A 26,177-nucleotide genomic window follows, 5' to 3' on the forward strand; every position below is an offset into this window, starting at 1 on the left:
TCAAAGCGGGTATGGCAGATTTCAAAACTCTTCCGCAAAGGACTCAGGGATGATACACGTGTGCTTCCTTGCCAAAAGGAGGCTACCATTTCTCTACTAACAAGTTGACACACTCCTCGACCACGAGACAACTTATCGGTTTCCAGGTCACAGAATAGAGAGGGCAGAGGTGCGAGGGTGGAGGATGGACTTTCCCCAAATGAGGAAATGCCCTTGTTCTTTGATCAGTCCAATTTAAGATAGCAGTTGGCTCCTCTTTGTTCGCCCCACACTTTCCTTCCTCCTCCCCCGCCTGCATCCGACTGGTCCCCTTCCACCCTGTCCCTGTCCATCCGTAACCGCAGCGTGTTGCGTATAACCAGTCGCTCCGTCATGAAAGATGCACAAAACCAGGGCAGGGCGTACTCCGCTGTGATCAACCCCATAAAGTTATACTGAAAATGGGAATAATCCCAGGGACAGGCGTCGAACTGGGTCAACAACAGCCCTGTACCGAACTCCCAGATATACGTCCATAGGGTATAGATGAGGCATCGCAGCAGCACGGGGCAACGGAGAGCTCGGAGGGCCAGGTACATGTGCTCCACGATGAGGATGCAGGTCCCGTAGATTAGCAGAGCCCATACACTGGTCACACCAGGAAACTTCCAGTTGCGGTTGACCACAAACTCCCAGGCGGCGGTGAACATGACCTCGCAGAAGTAGCCATGGATGGCGTACAGGTACCAGCGAGACAGGACCGTCAGAGGCGCTGGTGGGGGTGCCGGGGTTGCCATTGCGGTGGACGCGATTTGGAATTACGCCCTCGTGATAAGGCAGTCCTGCCTGAGAGACGGAGGCCCAAATGTCGCCCTCAGCCCACAAGGATTTCCTCTTGGTCTAATGGTTGGTTTGGCGTGCCATACTGTAGGTCTAGTTCAACGACACCCGTTACACCATGGTGACCGCCCCTCGCTCTTTATCTAGTGGAGGAGAAGCGTAGGTCTGTAAGGGAGAAAGGACAGAAAAGTGAGTTAGTCAGTTTGGTGTTATAGAACGAGATAGACAGCTGGAGTACCTCTGCTATGTCAAATGCCTACCGTATGCATGTGGGGCAAAGGAAAGTGTTTCATAAGGACAATACTACACTCTTAGAGAGGAAAAACAAGGTGCTAAGTTGAACCATACAGGCCTCTTTGAATTGTCCCTATAGGGGAGCCCTTTGCATAGGGTTCTATCTAGAGCACTCTTTTTATTTTACCTTTATTTAACTAGGCAAGTCAGTTAAGAACAAATTCTTATTTTCAACGACGGCCTAGGAACAGTGGGTTAACTGCTTGTTCAGGGGCAGAATGACAGATTTTGTACCTTGTCAGCTCAGGGGTTTGAACTTGCAACCTTCCGGTTACTAGTCCAACACTCTAACCACTAGGCTACACTGCCACCCCTCTATATAGGGTTCTTCAAAGAACAACCTGTACATAGTTCTACCGAGAACCCTTTTATCTTTGGACGGTTCTTCCCAGAACCCTCTATGAAGAATTCCACCAGCCTTATGAGCCTTTAAAATGTTATTATTTATGACAATAAATGACATATCATAAGGCCTTTTTTTTAGGGCCTATTAATAACCTAAGCCTGCTGGCTTGTAAAGGGATGTGTAATTCCTATAGGAAACCAGACAGAACTGGAATATCCAACAAGTGAAATTGTTAATCCACCGCAACCTGCACTCCGAATGGCTGCCAGAGTAGGGGAGATTGAATACTGACACTAACCCAATCATTTAAACTGGGACATCCAACTCAGTAACGGGTGCAATAAATCCAACAGATTGGATTCGTTTAGAAAACTGTGTTATTTATCTTTGTGTAGCATACAGATGTATCAACCATCGATGTACATTCAAAAATACTGATATTATAGTAAAATAAACAATTCTGAAAATCTCCCTGCAATAGTGCATGCTGGGAAATATTAGATATGATTCTATGTAGAACCCTTCTTGCCTTCTAAAGAATCATCAAAGAACCCTTTCTCCCAAAAAACGGTTCTCAGGATGTTAAAGGTTCTAGGTAGAACCCTTTACCTTCCAAAAAGGGATCTTCTGATCACAACAGAACCCTATCCCTCTGCAAATAACTGTTTTGGAACTCTTTTTTCTAAGAGTATATGGAAACTACACAGACTGCTAAAGATTAACCTTCAGATGACTTGAGGACTCTTAGATATCCCTTCCAACATTGTTGGCTGCTGGTACAAGGTCTTAAACTGACCACTTGACATTTGAATTAACGTCAGATTGCATTTCTTTCCATGTCAGTTTGCAATATTAGAACCCGTGAGAATCAACGACTGATCATAAAGGAGTAGGTTGAAGTGGCCTCTAGAGCCTGATCTTGGGCCAGTTTCGCATTTCCCCCACCAGTGGTTAAGGTTAGGATTTGTCGTGGATCTGTAACTAGAGAAAACTTCACTCCTCAGCAATCAGAATGTTGTATCAGCCACACAATGCCATTACATCACAAGTGGTATCGGGGGTCCGACTAACACAATGCTATCACATGTAGAGAGAGTTAGAATGGCCCCCCCAGGATCTGTGTGCATAATGTGCCCTTGCTTTCTGCAGTGTAAATCCCCAGGTCAGACCAAAGACTATATAAATAACGGGTGCAAGGCCAGACACAGACAGTAAGCACCACTGGTATCAGGTGTCAGGAGGCCCTAGCAGGGATGCCATCTCTCAACCACTCAGTCATAGTATATAACCTCGTCCCCAGGCCCCATTGGTTTTGACAGAAAGCCTAAAGTATATAAAGAGTCTATAGTATTTACAGTATGTCTGAATCTGTTCGATTCCACTGCATAAGCCTACTGACTGGCACATGCACATTGGAAAATGGAACCAGTTTACAAGAGGTCAAAAACTTTCAGTGCTAACAGTCACTAAAAAAGAAACACCAAGAGCATCTGCTCTTTCCATGACATAGACTGACCAGGTGAATCCAGGTCAAAGCTAGGATCCCTTATTGATTTAAGTGCCTTTGACTGGGGTATGGTAGTAGGTGCCAGGCGCACTGGCTTGTGTCAAGAGCTGCAACGCTGCTGGGTTTTTCACACTCAACAGTTTCCTGTGTGTATCAAGAATGGTCCGCCACCCAAAGGACATCTTGACACAACTGTGGGAAACATTGGAGTTAACAAGGGCCAGCATCCCTGTGGAAGGCTTTTGACACCTTGTAGAGTCCACGCCAAAATGAATTGAGGCTGTTCTGATATTAGGAAGGTATTCATAATGTTTGGCATACTCAGTGTATATATATATAGTTCTGTAAATATTAGTAGGTAAAATGAGACAATTGTTTCAGAATAGTCAAGATTGTAGTTCACAATCGTCAAAAGGGATGATTGTGGACTACAGGAAAAGGAGGACCGAGCACGCCCCCATTCTCATCGACTGGGCTTGTAGTGGAGCAGGTTGAGAGCTTCAAGTTCCTTGGTGTCCACATCACCAACAAACTATCATGGTCCAAACACACCAAGACAGTCGTGAAACGGGAACGACAAAGCCTATTCCCCCTCATGAGACTGAAAAGATTTGGTATGGGTCCTCGGATCCTCAAAAGGTTCTACAGCTGCACCATCGAGAGCATCCTGAATGGTTGCATCACTACCTGGTACGGCAACTGCTCGGCCTCTGAACGCAAGACACTACAGAAGGTAGTGCGTACGCCACAGTACATCACTGGGGCCAAGCTTCCTGCTATCCAGGACCTCTATACCAGACGGTGTCAGAGGAAGGCCCTAAACGTTGTCAAAGACTCCAGCCACCCAAGTCATAGACTGTTCTCTCTGCTACTGCACGGCAAGTGGTACCGGAGCGCCAAGTCTAGGTCCAAGAGGCTTCTTAACAGCTTCTACCCCCAAGCCATAAGACTCCTGAACACCTAATCAAAGGTATACTCAGACCCCTATTTTACACTGCTGCTACTCTGTTTATTATCTATGCATAGTCACTTTAACTCTAACTACATGTACATATTACCTCAACTAACTGGTGCCCCCACATATTGACTCTGTACCGGTACTCCTTGTATATAGCCTTGCTATTGTTTTTTTTTACTGCTGCTGTTTAATTATTTGTTACTTTTATTATCTATTTTTAACTTATCTTTTTATCTTTTTTTCTTCAAATTCTTAAAGCATTGTTGGTTAAGGGCTTGATAGTAAGCATTTCACTGTAAGGTTCTAGTCGGCGCATGTGACAAAATAAAATGTGATTTTGATTTGAAGCTTATACATCCAACCGTAATACAATAGTACAATTAAATCCTATCAGAGAGAGGTTGTGAGTGTGACCATGTACAGTAAGAACTGGTTTGAAGAGCAGATGCTGGTTTGGCGAAGTGGGCAGAGAGCCAGGCTAATGAGGATTTTTCTAACAAGGAACAAATGGGCCAGGAGACTGGACTGACCTGCCGCAACCCTGTTTCCCTCACCTTCACACTCTTCCTGCCTCCCTCTCTCTCACCCCGTCTTGCCCCACTGGATCCTAACTCCTGCTCCCTTGAATTCTCCTGAGCTCTAGTTCCCCCCCCCTCTCTCTCTCTCTCTCCCCCCCCTCGCTCAATCTCTGACTCCCTCCCTCTCTCACCCAGTCTTGCCCCACTGGATCCTAACTCCTGCTCCCTTGAATTCTCCTGAGCTCTAGTTCCCCCCTCTCTCTCCCCCCCCTCGCTCACCCAGTCTTGCCCCACTGGATCCTAACTCCTGCTCCCTTGAATTCTCCTGAGCTCTAGTTCCCCCCTCTCCCCCCCCTCGCTCAATCTCTGACTCCCTCCCTCTCTCACCCAGTCTTGCCCCACTGGATCTTAACTCCTGCTCCCTTGAATTCTCCTGAGCTCCTTCGAGTTCCCCCCTCTCTCTCTCTCCCCTCGCTCAACCTCTGACTCCCTCCCTCTCTCACCCCATACCCTCTCCCCACACCCCATAGCCCTCGTTCCTCTCCCTCCCTCCCTCCCACCCCATGCTCCACCTGTCTCCTGCTGCCTCTAAAACATTCATAGCGTCCCTACCACCAGTGTCACCTGACCCACACCCAAACACCCTTTAGCATGCCTCTGTAGCCCAGCTTGACCCAGAGCTAAAGCCTGACATACAGTGGCTTGCGAAAGTATTCACCCCCTTGGCATTTTTCCTATTTTGTCACTTTACAACTTGGAATTATTTTATTTTTTTCTCATTTGATTTACACAACATGCCTACCGCTTTGAAGATGCAAAACATTTTTTTATTGTGAAACAATCAAGAAATTGCACATGCATAACTATTCTGACCAGAGTACCTTCTTCCATATGTTGGGGGAGTCTCAGACATGCACTTTGGCGAACACCAAATGTGTTTGCTTATTTTTTTCTTTAAGCAAAGGCTTTTTTTCTGGCAACTCTTCCGTAAAGCCCAGCTCTGTGAAGTGTACGGCTTAAAGTGGTCCTATGGACAGATACTCCAATCTTCGCTGTGGAGCTTTGCAGCTCCTTCAGGGTTGGGCTCTTTGTTGCCTCTCTGATTAATACCCTCCTTGCCTGGGCCGTGAGTTTTGGTAGGCGGCCGTCGCTTGGCAGGTTTGTTGTGGTTCCATATTATTCTTTTCTTTCCATTTTGTAATAATGGATTTAATGGTGCTCCGTGGAGATGTTCAAAGTTTTGAATATTTTTTAAAACCCAACCCTGATCTGTACTTCTCCACAACTTTGTCCCTGACCTGTTTGGCGAGCTCCTTGGTCTTCATGGTGCTGCTTGCTCAGTGGTGTTGCAGACTCTGGGACCTTTCAGAACAGGTGTAAATATACTGAGATCATGTGACAGATCATGTGCCACTTAGATTGCACACAGGAGGACTTTATTTAACTAATTATGTGACTTCTGAAGGTAATTGGTTGCAACAGGTCTTACTTAGGGGCTTCATAGCAAAGGGGGTGAATACATATGCATGGACCATTTTATTTTTTGAAACAAGTTATTTTTTTCATTTTGTGTATGTCCATTACATGAAATCCAAATAAAAATCTGTTTAAATTCCAGGTTGTAATGCAACAAAATAGGAAAAATGCCAAGGGGGATGAATACTTTTGCAAGGCACTGTGGTGAGCTGGAACTGTTGGGTGTTGTTGTTGATGATGATGATGATGCTGGTTTTGTTGTAGGTCCTCTCCAGTGGTAGAAAAAGTACCAAATTGTCATACTTGAGTAAAAGTAATGATACCTTAATAGAAAGTGGAAGTCCCCAAGTAAATTTGATTAAAATCCTATTCGACTAAAAGTCAAAAAAATATTTGGTTTTAAATATTCGTAAGAATCAAAAGTAAAATGGAATTGCTAAAATACACTTACGTATCAAAAGTAAAAGTATATATAATTTTAAAAGTCCTTATACTAAGCAAACCAGGAGGCACCATTTTCTTGTTTTTCTAATTTACAGATAGCAAGGGGCACGCTCCAACACTCAGACATCATTTACAAACTCAGCATGTGTTTAGCTAGATCAGAGGCAGTAGGGATGACCAGGGGTGTTCTCTTGATAAGTGTGTGAATTAGACCATTTTCCTGTCCTGCTAAGCATTCAAAATGTAACGTGTACTTTTAGGTATCAGGGAAAATGTACGGAGTAAAAACTACTTTCAAGTATTTTTTACTTAAGTACTTTACACCACTGGTCCTCTCCCACCTCCCAGTTGTCATGTCAGTTTGGGTATTGCTCCCTCTCTGGCATCAATGGACAGTTTAATGGCTTCTCACTGCTTTTTATTGATCATGATGATCTGTTCTTGTTATTCTATTTGTGTGCTGCCTGGCATGAGGTGTTGGGTTCTAGGTCCAGATCAATAGGAAAGATAGCTCATAAGCAATTACTTCTGGACTGCCTACTGGGTCTTGGCACTGCCCCCACTCTCAGTCCCACTGCCACCTGGGACCCCTACCTGCTTCTGTACATTGGGCTCAGAGGGTGTAAGAACAGGCCAAAAATAGCACTAATATCTGCTCTAATACATACTACTACGCACCAACAGAGATGTGATGCAGAAGGAATGAACTGGTGATCAGGTCAGTCTGACTGTGAGAGTCATGCACTGAGAGAAAATTGCTGGGTGGATTATATAAAAAGAACCGGGTGATGCTGATGGAACAGAGAGAGAAAGATTCAGCGAGGGATTAAAATGCTCCTATAACGCTCCAGTAGGCAGGTTTAAAGGTTTAAACTGCTACATATGGTCTGCGTTCCCATAATGACTCAAATGTGCTACCTGTCCTAAATGATTGCACAACTGTGATCAACTATTGCTAGGGATCCTCAGGAACAACCGCACAAACTTGAAAAGTTCCTTACATGTTTTCTTTGAAAGGTAAACCAAAGATGTAATGTAATGATGCAAAATGTAAGGAAACTAACACGAAGGTGGAAATAACTGATTAAGTAGGCCTACCATAGTGGCTAATATTTAAAGCTGCAATATGTAACTTTTTGGGCAACCCACCCAAATGCACATAGAAATGTGTGTTATAGATCTGTCACTCATTGAAAGCAAGTAGGGCAGCAAGTAGCCAAGTGGTTAGAGCGTTTTTACTAGTAACCAAAAGGTTGCAAGATCAAATCCTTGTGCTGACAAGGTAAAAATCTGTTGTTCTGCCCCTGAACAAGGCAGTTAACCCACCGTTCCTAAGCTGTCATTGAAAATAAGAATGTGTTTTTAACTGACTTGCCTCGTTAAATAAAAAATAAAATAAATATCTCTTCTATGTGCACTATTTCTATGCCTGACCCTTCTTTAAGTTTGATTATTCTCCTGACAATGACTAACACCTGCCTCTGATTGAGAACCATATCAGGCCAAACATAGAAATAGACAAACTAGACATACAACATAGAATGCCCACTCAGCTCACGTCCTAACCAACCCTAAAACAAAGAAAACACAAAAGAACTATGGTCAGAACGTGACAAACTGTAATCAAGTAAACTATTCAGGGGCAGCTCAGGACCGAGGGGCAGCTCAGGACCGAGAGACGGCTCTGGCGGATCCTGGCTGAATGGCCTGGCGGCTCTGGCGGATCCTGGCTGACTGGCGGCTCTGGACAGGCGGGAGGCTCTGGACAGGCGGGAGGATCTGGACAGGCGGGAGGATCTGGACAGGCGGGAGGCTCTGGACAGGCGGGAGGCTCTGGCGGCTCTGGACAGGCGGGAGACTCTGGCGGCTCTGGACAGGCGGGAGACTCTGGCGGCTCTGGACAGGCGGGAGACTCTGGCGGCTCTGGACAGGCTTTTGGGGCTGACTCTCGGGTTTCCATCCGCGCCGCCATGCTGCCTCCTCATACCAGCGCCTCTCCGCCTTCGCTGCCTCTAGCTCTTCTTTCGGGCGGCGATATTCTCCTGGCTGTGCCCAGGGTCCTTTCCCGTCTAGAATCTCCTCCCAAGTCCATGTCTCTAAATAGTGCTGCCTTTCCTTCTGCTGCTGCTGCCTCTCCTGCTGCTGCCTGTTACCACGCCGCTTGGTCCTTGGTTGGTGGGTGGTTCTGTAATGGTTCTTCCGTTGAAGGTGAGGAGGACCAAAATGTGTATGTGCAAAGTTTTCGACTGATCCAATGAACCATTCCATATCTGTTCAAAATGTTGTATCAAGACTGCCCAAATGTGCCTAATTGGTTTATTAATAACTTTCTAGTTCATAACTGTGCACTCTCCTCAAACAATAGCATGGTATTCCTTCACTGTAATAGCTACTGTAAATCGGACAGTGCAGATAGGCAGAAAGCTTGAATTCTTGTTAATCTATATCGGATATATCTGTCCTGGAATTTTTTTTGTTACTTACAACCTCATGCTGATCACATTAGCCTACGTTAGCTCAACCGTCCCGCGGGAGGGACACCGATCCCCTGGAGGTATATCAAAAAGCATTATGAAGATTCCAAAGGTAGATGCAAAAATGTGGATGGGTTTTTCTCATTACATGGTAGGCCTACTGTGTTGTCTGTATCCAAGTTAAATCTGTAATTCAATGATTTTCAGAAAAGTACAATCTGTGGTCTTTCTTTAATTATCTCAATTTTAATGAAAGACCCTGGGGATGTGGAGTTAATCCCGAACATCTTTGTCATGTCCCTGGGTTTAGGAATCTGTATGCTCAAATTGAGAGGAAAAGACTTTGTTAAGATTTTGTTAACTCTTTAGTAGATTCACATGTGCATATCTGGAGTGAATAATGATTTCCCTTTATCAAAATACACAGGGAACAGGGTGTGTAAATAAAGCTTGCAGGTTGGCCGCGACTCCTTGTGCAGGCCCAAGAGAGGAGTTACCGTTACTGCAGAATCACTGTGCCGGCTGCCCCATAGAGATACTAATTTGGGGATGCCCCTCTCTCTCACTTTGAAACTGTGACAACCTCAAATAACCTCACTGCGGCAACCCCACTGATAGTGGGAGAAATGTTGATGCCATATAGGACTGTGACAGTCATGGAATATTAGAGGACAGTAATTGGCCAGTAATAATCCTTTTTATTCTATTTTTTTTGTCACATTATCTCCTCTCCTCCACTCCTGTCTGCATGTGCCGCCATATACAGTGCATTCGGAAAGTATTCTGACCCCTTGACTTTTTCCACATTTTATTACGTTACAGACATATTCTAAAATGGATTGCAATTGTTTTTCCCCCTCACCAATCTACACACAATTCCCCATAATGACAAAGCAAAAACTGTTTTTTATACATTTTCGCTAATGTATAAAACATTTAAAACTGAAATATTATATTTACCTAAGTATTCAGACCTTTTACTCAGTACTTTATTGAAGCACCTTTGGTAGCGATTACAGCCTCGAGTTTTCTTGGGTACGACGCTACAAGCTAAGTACACCTGTATTTGGGAAGTTTCCCCCATTCTTCTGTGCAGATCCTGTCAATCTCTGTCAGGATGGATGGGGAGAGTCGCTGTTCAGGTATTATCAGGTCTCTCCAGAGATGTTCGATCGGGTTCAAGTCCGGGCTCTGGCTGGGCCACTCAAGGACATTCAGAGACTCGTCCGGAAGCCACTCCTGCATTGTCTTTAAAGGGTGCTTAGGGTCGTTGTCTTGTTGGAAGGTGAACCTTCGCCCCAGTCTGAGATCAAGAGCACAGGAGATTTTCATCAAGGATCTCTCTATACTTTGTCTGTTCATCTTTCCCTCAATCCTGACTCTTCTCCCAGTCCCTGCCGCTGAAAAACATCTCCACAGCATGATTCTGCCACCACCATGCTTCACCGTAAGGATGGTGCCAGGTTTCCTCCAGACATGATGCTTGGTATTCAGGCCAAAGAGTTCAATCTTGGTTTCATCTTTCCCTCAATCCTGACTCTTCTCCCAGTCCCTGCCACTGAAAAACATCTCCACAGCATGATTCTGCCACCACCATGCTTCACCGTAAGTATGGTGCCAGGTTTCCTCCAGACATGATGCTTGGTATTCAGGCCAAAGAGTTCAATCTTGGTTTCATCAGACCAGAGAATCTTGTTTCTCATTGTCTGAAGAGTCCTTTAGGCAAACTCCAAGCGGGCTGTCATGTGCCTTTTACTGAGGAGTGTCTTCCGTCTGGCCACCTGATTGGTAGAGTGCGGCAGAGATGGTTATCCTTCTGGGAGGTTCTCCCATCTCCACAGAGGAACTCTGGTGCTCTGTCAGAGTGACCATCGGGTTCTTGGTCACCTCCTTGAACAAGGCCCTTCTCCGATTGCTCAGTTTGGCCAGCTCTAGGAAGAGTTTTGGTCGTTCCAAATTTCTTCCATTTAAGAATGATGGAGACTACGGTGTTTCTTGGGACCTTCAATGCTGCAGAAATGCTTTGGTACCCTTCCCCAGATCTGTGCCTCAACACAATCCTGTCTCGGAGCTCAACGGACAAGTCCTTCGACCTCATGGCTTGGTTTTTGCTCTGACATGCACAGTCAACTGTGGGACCTTATGTAGAGGTGTGTGTTTTAGAAAAAGGCTGTAACGTAAAACAAAATGGGGAAAAAGTCAAGGGGTTTGAATACTTTCAGAATGCACTGTAAATAAAATGAATAGAACAGGCACTCCCATTCAAGTCAATGGTAGCATAATGAGTGGACACCCGTCTGGCAGCTATTGCGAGTGTACCCATTGGAGCAATGCAGAAAGTAAAAGCAGGAAGTGTACCCATCAATATGTGCTGTGATTTGTTGATTCAACTCAACTGACATTACAAATACATTCCATTGCATGAACCACATCAGATAACACATCATTTGAATTAACATTCTACATTTCTTAAAGGAGCAACAAAGTTTCATCACGTTGTTAGGGGTCCATGTTACCGCAGAAATGGACTCAACCGAATGGTTAATTTTTTTAGTTCATGACTACTCATCCATAACCTTCGGTTATATGGTAATTGTGCCAGCCCTAGGCTATGCCTTGCCTACTCCCCCCAAATCAAATATTGATTGCTCATGTGATGGCTTGGGCTGCATTTATATTAGGCTATCCTACAGTAGCCTATGCCAATAATACACATTTTTCACATGTATCAGTGAGCATAAAAATGGCTAATATCATAGGAAAAACATACAAATAATGGGAAACGCGAAAACTGTTATAACCGCGGGAAATATGTGCTATTCATATTGTCCTCCCCATGGACAGCGCGTCAAGTGGGGCAGCAGAGTTTTAAAAAACAATGAATTTAACCAACTGTATTCCTATGTCAGGATGACCAAAATACAGCCTGTAGCCTAGTCTAACTAACCCGTCCTGTGCGGTTTCAAGTAGGCAGTAAAGTGGAACAAAAATTATATCAACCCGCACATCTTACCGGGAGATTGTCGCCCACGGTCGTAGATTCCTCGGAAATGCACCTCAGGACCAACGGTCAATGTGAAGAATCACCATCCGCAAACAGGACATCGTCTGACCGTCAGTTACAGGCTCATTCACCATTCCGGAGGGGACTACTGTCCAATGAAAATTGACACATTTTCCTTCACTGCAGTATTAGCCAGGACAGCAGCACATGCTCAGAAACAGAACGGTCCCTACTCCTGCTGTTCTTGCATCTTTCATTAACTCTTTCTTCACCTCAGTGAGTAGTGGGTTTTATTGAGCTCTGGCAGAATTCAGAGCTGGGTCGTGTTCAGTAGGGAGAAAGGTTTTAAAAAGCAGAGGTACAGTGCTACCTGAACTTATCCAGTAAGATCAGGTTTTAGTTTCAATCTTCCATAGCTAAACGCTTTGCTACAGTGGGCCGGTTTGAAGATGACCCAGGCCTTTATACCCCAGGAAAACAGTTTCTCTTGACAATCAGTGGGGACATACAAAACACAGTGTCAGAGTGCATAACTTAAGCACCGTTATATGTAATACCTTTGGGAATTGAACTCACTATCTTGGTATTTCTATTGCGACGTGCTTACCAACTGAGCCACACTGAACTCCAGACACCAATAAGCATTGACCAGAGAAACCGCGCAGGAATGGGAGTTTCCATTAGAAATTAAATGGACCCATACCCTGAACCTGATATAGAGCCTTGTCTCTAAAACGGTCTGTCATTGACAGAACCTCTGTGACCTCTAAGCACTTTTAGAGGGAGTGGGCAGGGCCAAACCACTGCAGTTGTAAAACAGTAAAAAATAAAATAAAAGATCTCAGCGCCCAATCAGAGGTCGCATATGGCAGATTGGGTTTGTATCAGGATTGATATCCACATATGGAGGTGGTACGTTATAAATTGGAAGGCAAAAGATCAGATTCAATATAGTCCCTATATACACACCTATAGTAGGACTGGGAATTGCCAGGGACCTCGCAATAAGATATTAAAATACTTAGGTGGAATACAATGTATTATAATCACAGGTGGTTGGTGGCACATTAATTGGGGAGGATGGGCTCATAGTAATGGCTGGAACGGCTTATTGATGGTATCAAACGTGTTTTGATGCCATTCCATTCACTCCATTGCCACAATTAGGAGTCATCCTCCCCTCACCAGCCTCCGGTGACTGCCATTCTATATACATCACGATTCTATGTGTACTGCGATTCAATAGTTTGGTTTTATTCTGATTCTGTGTTTTAAATATATTGCTCCTCTGCTGCAGAGGTACAAAACACCATGAGAAAAAAAGCTGATCCATCATGGCAATAAAAGTGGTGAAAACATGTTGGCTCACCACTTAAAAATAATAGAGGCCAACCTATAGAAGGAGAAATACTGGAGTTTTGGCGCTAGCCAACTACCCAAAAACATATCTTATAGAATCTTTACTTGGGAGTAACTCTACTATATCGATTTCTATTGTGCATGACTTTTGCCCAGAACCCTGAGGCCTATGGTCAAAAGGAATGCACTATGTAAAATTTAGGGTGCCAAAATTTTGGGACAAACCAAGGTGTTCCACAACCAGAACAGTAATCCCACACAAGAAAAAAAAAAAAAAAATCAATCATCTTTTTAATTACATCATTGAAGCATAGATGCATTACTTGTGAAAAAAGGTAGAAAAAACAGCATGTTTCAGTTTCTCAATAAGTTAAACCTCTCGGGGCAAATAGGGTCAGGCCTGCTCACAAAAAAACAGAATCAGAAAACTCTAGAAGCTTTCAAAAGAATGAACAATAACAACCAAGGAATTATTCTTATGTCATTGAAATGATTTCTCATTGTTGTGTATTTAATAAACATGTAAAAAAAAAAAATTGCAAATGGCTTATATTACAATACAGTCGTTCTTTCACCCTTTTCCACAGGGGTTTTCCACGCAACAACGCCAAGAAGTTGTCATGAAACTTTAAGTTATTGTTTTTTTAATTAACAATTAAACTGATAAGCTGTCGGGTTATAGTTGGTAAAAAAAAAATAATAATTATAATTACAATGACGACAGTAATAACAAGGTTAAGTAATAAACACAGTCCTGTAGAGTCAGGAAGTCTTCTGATAGGCCAAAGCCTTAGAGCCACTCCTTCCATTCCCAAAAACAATTGGTCCATTGGTCTTTGACAGTTTTGCAGGCTCGTGCCGATTGGGTGAGATGATGGACAATCAATGATGGTGCTGCGGCTGTCAGCCCTCCTCCACTCAAATCCCCCCAACTCCATCTCTGGATGTGGAAAAATACATTCCCAGTTTCATTTACCTGGGGGTAAGAAAACGAGGGTTTAGACTTCATCTCTTATACTCCACTATATGATTCTACTTCAGAACACAATAAAGTACTATTTAACAATGTAAAGGCATTACTTTTGGAATATCTAGTATCTTACGAGCCCATAATCGACAGGACATCTTAAAAGATGAAAGTCAGTGAAATAAATACATCAAATCAATCAGCCAACAAATGAATCCTTGAACGAGAGGTGTCCTACCTTGTGTAAAGGTTGTAGTGAGGTTCCTGCTGTGGTCAGTCAGTCCAGCTCATGTACCTGCTGCATAGGGGCAGAGGTGGTCCGGCCTGCCTCAGCGGTCCTCTTGGCCATGATATCCCACTGAGGGGCTTTGGGCTTCATACCTGGCAGAGGAGAGATGGATATTAATACAGTCACAGACACTAGGGAAGGGCATGTGAAATTATTGCACCATTTAAATAATAGCAGGATTTTTTGGAACACACAGAGAGACCGAGTAGCCAAACTTGCGCAAGTTAGACTAACGTGTTGCTGCAAAAGGTTCTCTCATCAGGTAGTGTCGGTCTCGACTGCATCAAATCGATGTGAAGATAGCTAGCTAACGTAACGAGGCTAATTGAGGCTATTTTGCTGCGCTCCCTGTCCTGGTCAACAACAACTCCATATTAAAATCATCATATACCAGTTGGTTGATCGTTGTAATTGTAGCCTACTCCCTCATTTAGCCAACCAAATCCCATCATTTTAAATTCCATTTTGCATTGATTAGAAATCTCCCACTTCACTTACTACACACAGAGCCTCTGACTGTACTGCCGCTTTGATTGACAGACAATAACACGCTACAAGTGTGAAGTGCGTAGGCTACCGGTACATCTTTTTGTTAATAGGGCACACTCATAAAAACCGTCATAAAACTGCTTTATTAAAATGTCTAATGTAATGGTCTATCCTTGCAGACTATGTAGCAATGTCATATACATCATTTCACTTTAGACAAACCTTTTTTGTTAAAATAGGCCTATACTTTTTTTTCCCCTTCAGAAAAATGGATACTCTTGCAAGTAATGGAATACTAACGTCTGCTCGGATACTGAAATATTCTAATACCCGTGCCCATGGCTAGCAGACATAATCAAGATTCTAGTCTATTGTAAAGCCTTTGCGCTGCCTTCAGCACTGAGCGACTGATGCTGATGGAGCAGCAGAATTAAAAGGTTACCTCTACTGCCCCGTTGATCTTCTGTAGTACTGCATGTTCATGCCTGACCTCTCCTGTCCCCTGTTGGTCTTCTGTAGTAATGCATGTTCATATCTGACCTCTCCTGCCCCCTGTTGGTCTTCTGTAGTAATGCATGTTCATGCCTGACCTCTCCTGTCCCCTGTTGGTCTTCTGTAGTAATGCATGTTCATGTCTGACCTCTCCTGCCCCCTGTTGGTCTTCTGTAGTAATGCATGTTCATGTCTGACCTCTCCTGCCCCCTGTTGGTCTTCTGTAGTAATGCATGTTCATGCCTGACCTCTCCTGTCCCCTGTTGGTCTTCTGTAGTAATGCATGTTCATGCCTGACCTCTCCTGTCCCCTGTTGGTCTTCTGTAGTACTGCATGTTCATGCCTGACCTCTCCTGTCCCCTGTTGGTCTTCTGTAGTAATGCATGTTCATGCCTGACCTCTCCTGCCCCCTGTTGGTCTTCTGTAGTAATGCATGTTCATGTCTGCCCTCTGTTGGTCTTCTGTAGTAATGCATGTTCATGTCTGACCTCTCCTGCCCTCTGTTGGTCTTATGTAGTAATGCATGTTCATGTCTGACCTCTCCTGCCCTCTGTTGGTCTTCTGTAGTAATGCATGTTCATCTGCCCTGCAGCAGGAGATCCACTCCACCCAGTGACACTTCCTGTCCCAAACCCTGACCCCCACTCCAGACAGAAGGGTGTCTTATTAGATCAGACAATCGTGTGAACAGGGCTATAATCAAACTGATCTATACAGCATATCAATGAGATTGATGGAAACTTGCTGTAGCATATTCATGTTAATAATGTAGTTGTGCAGTCCGTGACGTGTGCGTAACCAGAGGACAGATCCATTATTTTTCCTAAATGAAAATGAGACATGAAGTGGCGTTCAGACAGACAGCACATACAGTTGAAGTCGGAAGTTTAAATGCACCTTAGCCAACTACATTTAAACTCAGTTTTTCACAATTCCTGACATTGAATCCAATGTTCAAATTCCCTTCCTTAGGTCAGTTAGGATCACCACTTTATTTTAAGAACTTGAAATGTCAGAATAATAATAGAGAGAATGATTTATTTCAGCTTTTATTTCTTTCACCACATTCCCAGTGGGTCAGAAGTTTAAATACACTCAATTAGCATTTGGTAACATTGCATTTAAATTTTTCAGTTCTGCCCACCAATTTTCTATAGGATTGAGGTCAGGGCTTTGTGATGGCCACTCCAATACCTTGACTTTGTTGTCCTTAAGCCATTTTGCCACAACTTTGGAAGTATGCTTGGGGTCATTGTCCAATGGTTGGGATGGTGTTCGTCGGCTTGCAAGCATCCCCCTTTTCCTCCAAACATAACGATGGTCATTACGGCCAAACAGTTCTATTTCATCAGGCCAGAGGACATTTCTCCAAAAAGTACAATCTTTGTCCACATGTGCAGTTGCAAATCGTAGTCTGGCTTTTTTATGGCGGTTTTGGAGCAGTGGCTTCTTCCTTGCTGAGCGGCTATGTTGATATAGGACTCGTTTTACTGTGGATATTGATACTTTTGTACCCATTTCCTCCAGCATCTTCACAAGGTCCTTTGCTGTTGTTCTGGGATTGATTAGCACTTTTCACACCAAAGTACGTTCATCTCTAGGAGACAGAATGCATCTCCTTCCTGAGCGGTATGATGGCTGCGTGGTCCCATGGTGTTTATACTGGCTTACTATTGTTTGTACAGATGAGCGTGGTACCTTCAGGCGTTTGGAAATTGCTCCCAAGGATGAACCAGACCTGTAGAGGTCTACAATTTCTTTCTGAGGTCTTGACTGATTTCTTTTGATTTTCCCATGATGTCAAGCAAAGAGGCACTGAGTTTGAAGGCCTTGAAATACATCCACAGGTACACCTCCAATTGACTCAAATTATGTCAATTAGCCTATCAGAAGCTTTTAAAGCCACAACATAATTTTCTGGAATTTTCCAAGCTGTTTAAAGGCACAGTCAACTTCGTATATGTAAACTTCTGACCCACTGGAAATGTGATACAGTGAATTATAAATGAAATAATCTGTCTATAAACAATTGTTGTAAAATGTACTTGTGTCATACACAAAGCAGATGTCCTAACCGACTTGCCAATACTATAGTTTGTTAACAAGAAATGTGTGGAGTGGTTGAAAAATGAGTTTTAATGACTCCAACATACATGTATGTAAACTTCCCACTTCAACTGTATTCTAGGAGTCTTGTCTCCTGTCCAAACCCAGAGAAGATGTCTGTAGACACCAGCAGCAGTGCAGGGTTACCCAAACTCAGTCCTGCCCCTCCCTGGGTGCACGTTTTGGTTTAATGCCCTAGCACTGCACACATGATTCAAATAACCAACTCAGCATCAAGCTTTGCTTATTTGAATCAGCTGTGTGGTGCTAGGGCCAAAACCAAAACGTGCACCCAGGGAGGGGCAGGACTGAGTTAGGGAAACCTTGTATTAGAAGACACGGGAGAACCACTCATTGTAGGTAGTCTATAGGCCTAGCTCCCTCCCGCCGTTACGCTCCACATCTTCCCCCTCCACGTTTCTCCTTCTATCGCTATGCAACACACACATTGACAGGTGCCCCTCCTTTCTGATCATGGACATAGTCCCTAGTGAGTGTGGAATAGCCCTGCTGTGGTCCAGGAGAGAAGGCTTATTAGGGAGCGAGGTCCCAGCGAACCACACCACCCCTCTGGTCTCACTCAGGTCCTGGCTACCGCACCGTTACCATGACAACACCCGGTCGTAGCCTAGAGCGATATACACCACAGAGAAAGAAACCAGCCTTCACTACAGCCCACTGAGATGGATGTACAGAGACAAAGAGAGAGAAATGAAGAGCAGAACAAACAAAAAGAAGAGAACGGTGCAAGAGAAGAAGAGGGGGTAAAGGAGAGAGCGACGGAGACAGATGGTGCAAAAATAATAAACTGTCAAGGGAGAGAGAGAAAGTGAAAGGCGGAAAGTTGGTGAGCGAAAAAAAAGAGGGGCATGTATAACCAGTTACATTGGGACAAAGGGAGATGAGGGGGAGGGGTGGAGAAAGGTAGGCTGCAAAAAAAAAACAAAAAAAAAAAATGGCCGCTAAGACACAAGACGTTGGGGTGCTGACTCAAACCCCAATGGAGTGCAGCAATGATCACAACGGTTTTCCATCAACATCCCAAGGACTCCCAACCCCCTTCTACTCCTCTCCCGCACCCCGGTCTCTCACCATCAATGCCGTTGTGCTGCTCGTAGGTGCGTTTGCCCAGGATGGTGGGCGAGCCGTTGTTGAGTATGTTGGGTGTGGACTTGATGGGTGTCAGGCTACCCGTGGTGACCGTCTGGCCACGCGGGGGGTCATGTTTGGGAGGGCACGGGTGGGCCTCTGGGGACCCGGAGAGAGGAGGACAGAAGACACAAGAGGGAGAGAAAGGAAGAGAAAGGAAAGATATGAGTTTAAATCGCAAAATCAACACTGGCTAAAACAGACAATATATAATACAGTAGGCCATTTAGCAGACTGAAAATTAGAGACTACAGATGGGCGTAACAGATCCTCACCTAGATATCGGACAACAGACTCCAGAGGCTTCCTCTCAACTGGCTTCAGCGGCAAGGGCTTTTTGGGCTCGTCTGGCAACCGCAGCGCACCTGAAATGCACCAGAGTCAGAATGCATGTACCACATTTCAGCAGACCGTTACATAAGACAGCCACTGAGACCTTTCAAAACATTTTGCACCAGGAAAATAAAACAAGCGTTTCTTATTGGACAATTCCAGGTAGTCCCTCCCCGTTTTACTTAGTTTTCGTCCGTTTGGTGCCTTAATGAACAGGACCCAGGTCCTTGTCGTACTCTCGCTACGCCTTGATTTTGGGCGGTGAGGAGGAGGTAGGCAGTTGAGGGGTACAGTACTCACACTCTTGTTTGATTTGGGCTGTATTGAGAGGGAGGTAAGGGTGTCGGGCGAGGAAGCGCGGTCTGATGATGTCCTGACAAACTCGTCGGGCGGCGCGTGTCACCTGGGTGGTCTGTAGGTAGAAGGCCTGTTTCGTCTTCACAGCAAACTTGGGGCTCCCACCGTGACGCATGGGAACACTGTGAGGAGACTGGCGGGTGGGGGAAGAGAGAGAGCGAGGATATGAAAAATTGTTAAGAGAATGGACAACAAATCAGAGACAAGAGTGGAGTCCAAGACAAAAAGTTGTAAGTTGTTATACAGAAGGGCTGGGAAGTTCTGGTCAGTTTCACATTATCCTTGAAAATGGTTTTATCCAATACATGATCTCTCAGTTTGAGTTGTTTACCATGTTGCGGTTGGGTCCAGGTCGCTCTCCTTCTAGTCTGGTTGGCATCTTCAGTCCTCCATACTTCTTCCAGTAGGTCCAGCAGGAGGCACACAGACGACACTGCATGTTGGGGGGACCCCACGAGTACCACTGGTACGAGCTGGTGGCTACACGCACAGAGAGAAAGGAGGACACCCACACACAGACTCAGTAAGTCTTTAAATCATTTAAGACTTTATTAACACTACTAAAATAGCGGAATAGATTCTACTGCAGCGTGAGCTGAGCTTTGACTCGCTCTCCAGTCTTAAAAACTCCCACTCCTTCATTGCTTAAGAACAGCAATAGAGATGGAGGCTTGGCTTGGAGCCTTGCTACCCAAGCATGGGGAAGAGATCATACTAGGATGAGAGTGATTCTCAAGGTTCTTCAGGAGGTACTGTATATCTGTACTAGGAGTACTCTTGACTCCCAGGTTTACTTCCAGGTCTCTTTTCTAACATCATCACGGTCTTTATTTCATCATCCAGGAAACAGGACATTTGTGGCGTTACTCACTGTAGCAGCTTTCGCAGGCGCGGCCCAGGCCTGGGGTCTGTCCTGGGGGAACTGATATCACCCCCAGGGCTCCAGGCAAACCCCCGGCTCCGACTGCGGCTCCAGCCCCGGAGCCGTTCACCAGGCCTCCCACACCTCCAGGCTTTACATTGTTAACACTCAGCTGGTTGGGGTTGGGCTTGTTGCTATGAGGAAGTGGGCAGAGGATCAGAGACAGAGATGCAACGTACTGTATAATCTGCGGTCGTCACTATCTGGGCAAGTTGCAAAGTCATAAACCCCGCCCATTTCTACAATTTCTCTTCTTAAAATCAGATTTTAAACCTGATAACCTTATGCCTAACCCCAACCTTGAATTAAGACCAAAAAACTTTGCAGCTTGACCATCTAGTGGGAACCGTCATCTGCAGCCAGTCCCAAATACCTCCCTAACCCTTCGGCACCACTCCATTGTTTGCAGACTCTCCACCATTGCCGATTACACCTATACAGAGCATTCCGATCTGCAAAGGCCGAAGACTTAGCGGCAGGGTGCAAATTGGGACCCGCTGTACGAGTCTGACAAGAAATCACAGTATCCCAGTAGCCAGCCAGACAGATACTCACTAGTTGGGGATGTAGACTTGCTTCAACTTGCTCTCTGCCTCTGCTGCTTTTAACCGTTTCTGCTGTACGTATCTGTCTGTGGTCTTCCACATATAGTAGTACTCTATGATACTGGTCAGGGATTTCCAGGGGAGCTGCCGGGGAGGACGAGACACAAGCGGTTTCAACATCACAGATATCCCACCGTCATGCTTTAGAGCCGTTTCCACCTCACAGCAAAGCGGTCCTCGCCATCATGCTTTAGGGCACTACATTAGTACATTTCCTACATCTTTGTAAGCAAATACTTTGATCTTCGGCAAGGGGGAAATGAGCACTGCGCTCTTTAAAAAAAAAAAAAAAAAAGTTTGAAAGAGGCAACTGAATTGTCAGGATGCCAGAGAGCAAGCCCCTCCCCTAACAGCAGCCCATGGCTGTGGGCTGAGTAGTGCACCGACTAACCCACCACCAGGTGGCAGAATGAGGCACAGTGTAAAGACAGCAGAAAACTCATTTATTCTTCCCCCTCAGGGCAACAGCAGCACCTGGCTGACAGAGATATAGACATACAGTATCCATCTCTATGGCTACAGCAGACATGCTGGGCTCTCAATAGGATGCCTGTGAGTCTCTGAGTTGAGTGTCTCACTATTAGAGACATAAAGGATGGGGGCCACAAAAAAAAACATTGGCCCCCCCACCCACCTTGCGAGCAAAACATTTACGTTTTACAGTTCATTTCCTGCAATGCTACAGATTTTGCCATGGGGTAAAGATTTAGCTATTTTCTAACTAATTTCATGTAATAGTCATTCTGCCATGGGGAATTTGATCTGCGGGCCACCAGTTACCCATCCCAGAGATACATATTGTGAGCCTTGAACTGAGCCGGTTCCGTGTACATCAGAGCCTCCTTGTCGAGGCTAGTCCAAGCCAAGGCAGCAGAACCTTCCTGACTGGCTACCCGTCGGTCTGTACTCACAAAGTCCTGTTGTATGTCTGTGAAGTCTTTTCCGTATTTCTCCAGGGCCTCTTCAAACAGGTTGGCCTCGGAGGCGCTCCACTCCTCCATCTCGTCCCGGCAGAGAACAGGCCCTCCCTGGGGAACCAGCGCAGCGATGGCCCGCGTCATGTCATAGCGCGTCTTATCCAGGCTGTCCATGGCATGGAACTGGGGAGAGGAGAGGGGGGGAAATGGCAGATAGTGTTCGGTAGGCACAAAACAGAAGAAACACATAACTGGGGAGGTTCCATCTGTACTGGTTCAATATGAAAACACTTCTGTGCGTTTTTTTAAATTCTATTTAACATTATCAAGGCAAGTCAGTTAAGAACAAATTGTTATTTACAATGACGGTCAACCAAAAGGCAAAAGGCCTCCTGCTGGGACGGGGGCCTGGGATTAAAATAAATAAATACAATATAAATATAGGACAAAAACACACATTTCATTTCATTTTTTAATTTTTCCTTTATTTAACTAGGCAAGTCAGTTAAGAACAAATTCTTATTTTCAATGACGGCCTAGGAACAGTGGGTTAACTGCCTGTTCAGGCGCAGAACGACAGATTTGTACCTTGTCAGCTCGGGGATTTGAACATGAAACCTTTCGGTTACTAGTCCAATGCTCTAACCACTAGACTACCCTGCCGCCCCACAACATAAACAGAAACCTAGGACAACATAGCGAGGCAGCAACACATAACATGGCAGCAACACAAGATGGTAGCAGCACAAAACATGGTACAAACATTATTGGGCACAGACATCAGCACAAAGGGCAAGGAGGCAACAACAATACATCACGCAAAGCAGCCACAACTGTCAGTAAGAGTGTCCATGATTGAGTCTTTGAATTAAGAGATAACTGTGTGCCCTAATGAACACAACCCTGGTTTACAGTGTGCCCTAATGAACAAAACCCTGGTTTTTCCACATACACCCAGCAAACAAAACCCACCCTCGTAACATACAATTCAAGCAAAGGGTCCCCATTATTCTGCTTGTCAAAGCCCGCAAGTTTAAGGAACAAAGCATAGTCAAAAAACAGAAGTGGATGGGCTATTATCTTGTCACTTGACTTCGTGTGAGCGTCTCTATTGGCGAGTCTGAGAGGATGTGTATTGTGCGCATGTGTTCACGGATGTGTGTACTCTGAAAGCTGTAGCTCGGAGGCCTGTGTTTCATGTTTTATATATGAGGTGCAGAAGTGGGCCGGAACGTGTGGCGTCTGGGGCAGGCTGAAGCCTGCTCATTACTGATCCTCACACTATGGCAAGCGAACACACACAAACAAGCTCACATACACACCTTCTACTGTAGCTCCCAGCATACCCCTGGGCTAACAGCACTCAACTCTGGCCTGACCCTACCTAGGGAAGTGGGCAATGTGTGTGTGTCTTACCAGGGTGATGTCTCGAGACGCAGCAGCAGCACTCATGTGAAGACTGGGCTGCCGGACAGAACTACTGCAGTCTAGAGCCCGCGCAAAGGTACCAACTGACCTGAGAGAGAGCGCGAGCGAGAGATGGATGAGACAGGGATACAATTTTTACATTTACGTTATTTAGCAGATGCTCTTATCCAAAGCGACCAGATATCATGTTTTTGGCAATAGTGCAAATCTGACTAGATGGACCAGTCTTCTTACTGATCCGATACCCTTGCACCCCGTTTTACCGAGCCACCAAAAAATGTGTTACTGAAAAATATTTTACATTGGCTATCCAGTTCACAGCAGTCTTACCAAGGCGCTACCCCTACAGTAGAACCACTTACCCATTCACCACAGCCCACCGGACCGGAGCCACTTACCGAGCCACAACCAGGAACTGGTCGATCTGTTTCTCTGTGAGGGGACTGCTGGGGTCCCACACCTTCTCCTCCAGCTCGGCCAGGTCCCTGCCATCCTCCTCGCCTGGGGGTCCAATTAGCACAGTCACCAGTGAGTAAGCAGTCAGCACAGTCACCAGTGAGTAAGCAGTCAGCACAGTCACCAGTGAGTAAGCAGTCAGCACAGTCACCAGTGAGTAAGCAGTCAGCACAGTCACCAGTGAGTAAGCAGTCAGCACAGTCACCAGTGAGTAAGCAGTCAGCACAGTCACCAGTCTGATACACTCTATCGGACTAGACAGCCCTGTGGTTAACCAAAGTCAATTTAGTTCTGGCTTTCCAACAGTCTTGGGGTGTTGTGGTTACGATTCCTTCGATAGAGGGATCCACAAAACGGTAAATATCCTGCCCTTTGACCCTCTCCAACACTATTGGTGTGACATGGCTCCTCAGTAAAACCTACTTTGATAACACACTCCTTGTCATACCGTTGCAAAATTGTTCCAATTGCAGTGGGTTTATTAGGCAGTGGGACAGACGCCCATGCCCTCCCACTGACTGGGCCTTGAGATGAGATCGGACCATGCTTGCACTACCAGAGAGAATACTAGCCAGGAGGCTAATCTACCAGCTAGCGTGTCACATTTACCTATGGAAAATGCTAACCGTCCAGTTTTGTGTACGAGTGTCTCTGGCGTACGTACCCTCTTTAAGGAAGTCTGTGATGTCTGCCTGGTACTTGTTCCCCACCCTGATCTCCCCTTTATCAGCCAGCAGAGTCTTCTGTTGGGGGTCGTAGACCAGGGAGTAGAAGAACGCATCCTGGAGAGAGAGAGAGGGAGGAGGAAGAGAAGTGGGAGAAAAAAAGAGGGATAGAGAGAGGAGAGACATTAGAAAAGAGTTAGAGAAGTAGGAATTAAGAAATTGAGTGGGGTTGTGGTTTGTGTGTGTGTGTGTGTGTGTGTGTGTGTGTGTGTGTGTGTGTGTGTGTGTGTGTGTGTGTGTGTGTGTGTGTGTGTGTGTGTGTGTGTGTGTGTATGCACGTATGTAGAGAGCAGACTTTCGTCTCCTCATTACTGACTGTGAAAAGAACATTCTGGGTCAACACACTGAATTATTCATACAGCACTAAGACTCACAACTAACACACATCACAATCAGTTGGACACAGGCACACACAAACTCACCCAACATGGTCATATAGTACCAGTCAAAAGTTTGGACACATCTACTCATTCCAGGGTTTTTCTATATTTTTACTACTTTCTACATTGCAGAATAATAGTGACATCAAAACTATGAAATAACACACATAGTAACCCCAAAAAAGTGATAAATTAAAATAAATTTTAAATTCTTCAAAGTAGCCACCCTTCGCCTTGACAGCTGTACGCACTCCTGGCATTCTCTCAACCAGTTTCACATGGAATGCCTTCCCAACAGTCTTGAAGTTCCCACATATGCTGAGCACTTGTTGGCTGCTTTTACTTAACTCTGCAGTCCAACTCATCCCAAACCATCTCAATTGTGTTGAGGTCGAGGGATTGGGGAGGCCAGGTCATCTGTTACAGCACTCCATCACTCTCCTTTTTGGTCAAATAGCCCTTACACAGCCTGGGAGGTGACAAAATATATCCAATCTGGTATGCGCTTAGTGGGACTGTCGCTGCAGAATGCTATGCTAGCCATGCTGGTTAAGTGTGCCTTGAATTCTAAATAAAATCAATGAGTGTCACCAGCAAAGCACCATCACACTTCCTCCTCCACACTTCACGGTGGGAACCACACATGCGGATATCATCCGTTCACCTACTCTAAGTCTCACAAAGACACAGCAGTTGGAACCAAAAATATCAAATTTAGACTCATCAGATTAAATGACAGATTTCCACCGTTCTAATGACCATTGCTTGTGTTTCTTGGTCGAAGCAAGTCTTATTCTTATTGTCTGTTACTTGAACTCTGAAGCATTTATTTGAGCTGCAATTTCTGAGGCTGGTAACTCTAAAGAACTTATCCTCTGCAGCAAAAGTAACTATGTGTCTTAGTTTCCTGTGGCGGTCCTCATGAGAGCCAGTTTCATCATAGCAATTGACAGTTTTTGCGACTGTACTTGAAGAAATGTTCAAAGTTCTTGACATTTTCCGTATTGACTGACCTTCAGGTCTTAAAGTTGTTGACTGTTGTTTCTCTTTGCTTATTTGAGCTGATCTTGCCATAAAATGAACAAAATATCTTCTGTATTCCCAAACCTACCATGTCATAAGATAACTGATTGGCTCAAACACATTAAGACATTCCACAAATTAACTTAAGGCACACCTGTTAATTGAAATACATTCCAGGTGACTACCTCGTGAAGCTGGTGGAGAGAACGCCAAGAGTGTGCAAAGATGTCATCAAAGCAAAGGGTGGCGACTGAAGAATCTCAAATATAAAATACATTTTGATTTGAATAATATTTTTTGGGGGGGGTTACTACATGATTCCACATGCGTTATTTCATAG

At 44.9% G+C, this 26,177-nt stretch overlaps 2 protein-coding genes across 2 annotated transcripts in view; both read right to left on the minus strand.

Annotated features, from left to right (window-relative positions):
* Positions 1–224: 224 nt before the first annotated feature.
* tmem229b (transmembrane protein 229B) lies at positions 225–776 on the minus strand. Its single transcript, XM_064926992.1, has one exon. The coding sequence runs from the start codon at positions 774–776 to the stop codon at positions 225–227; it is 552 nt and encodes a 183-aa protein (XP_064783064.1).
* Positions 777–13,473: 12,697 nt separating this feature from the next.
* Positions 13,474–26,177, minus strand: part of mta1 (metastasis associated 1) — a 48,864-nt gene continuing 36,160 nt past the window's right edge. The window contains exons 6-17 of the mRNA XM_064927720.1: positions 24,374–24,491; positions 23,652–23,754; positions 23,242–23,341; positions 21,820–22,008; positions 20,859–20,992; positions 20,253–20,437; positions 19,713–19,861; positions 19,325–19,514; positions 18,967–19,056; positions 18,635–18,790; positions 14,405–14,547; positions 13,474–14,175 (exon numbers count right to left, since the gene is read on the minus strand). Coding sequence (XP_064783792.1) covers positions 14,444–14,547; positions 18,635–18,790; positions 18,967–19,056; positions 19,325–19,514; positions 19,713–19,861; positions 20,253–20,437; positions 20,859–20,992; positions 21,820–22,008; positions 23,242–23,341; positions 23,652–23,754; positions 24,374–24,491 — 1,518 coding nt within the window. The 3' untranslated portion in view covers positions 13,474–14,175; positions 14,405–14,443. The remainder of the gene's footprint in view (positions 14,176–14,404; positions 14,548–18,634; positions 18,791–18,966; positions 19,057–19,324; positions 19,515–19,712; positions 19,862–20,252; positions 20,438–20,858; positions 20,993–21,819; positions 22,009–23,241; positions 23,342–23,651; positions 23,755–24,373; positions 24,492–26,177) is intronic.

This window comes from Oncorhynchus masou, chromosome 21 (genome assembly GCF_036934945.1).
Source record: "Oncorhynchus masou masou isolate Uvic2021 chromosome 21, UVic_Omas_1.1, whole genome shotgun sequence".
NCBI lineage: Eukaryota > Metazoa > Chordata > Actinopteri > Salmoniformes > Salmonidae > Oncorhynchus > Oncorhynchus masou.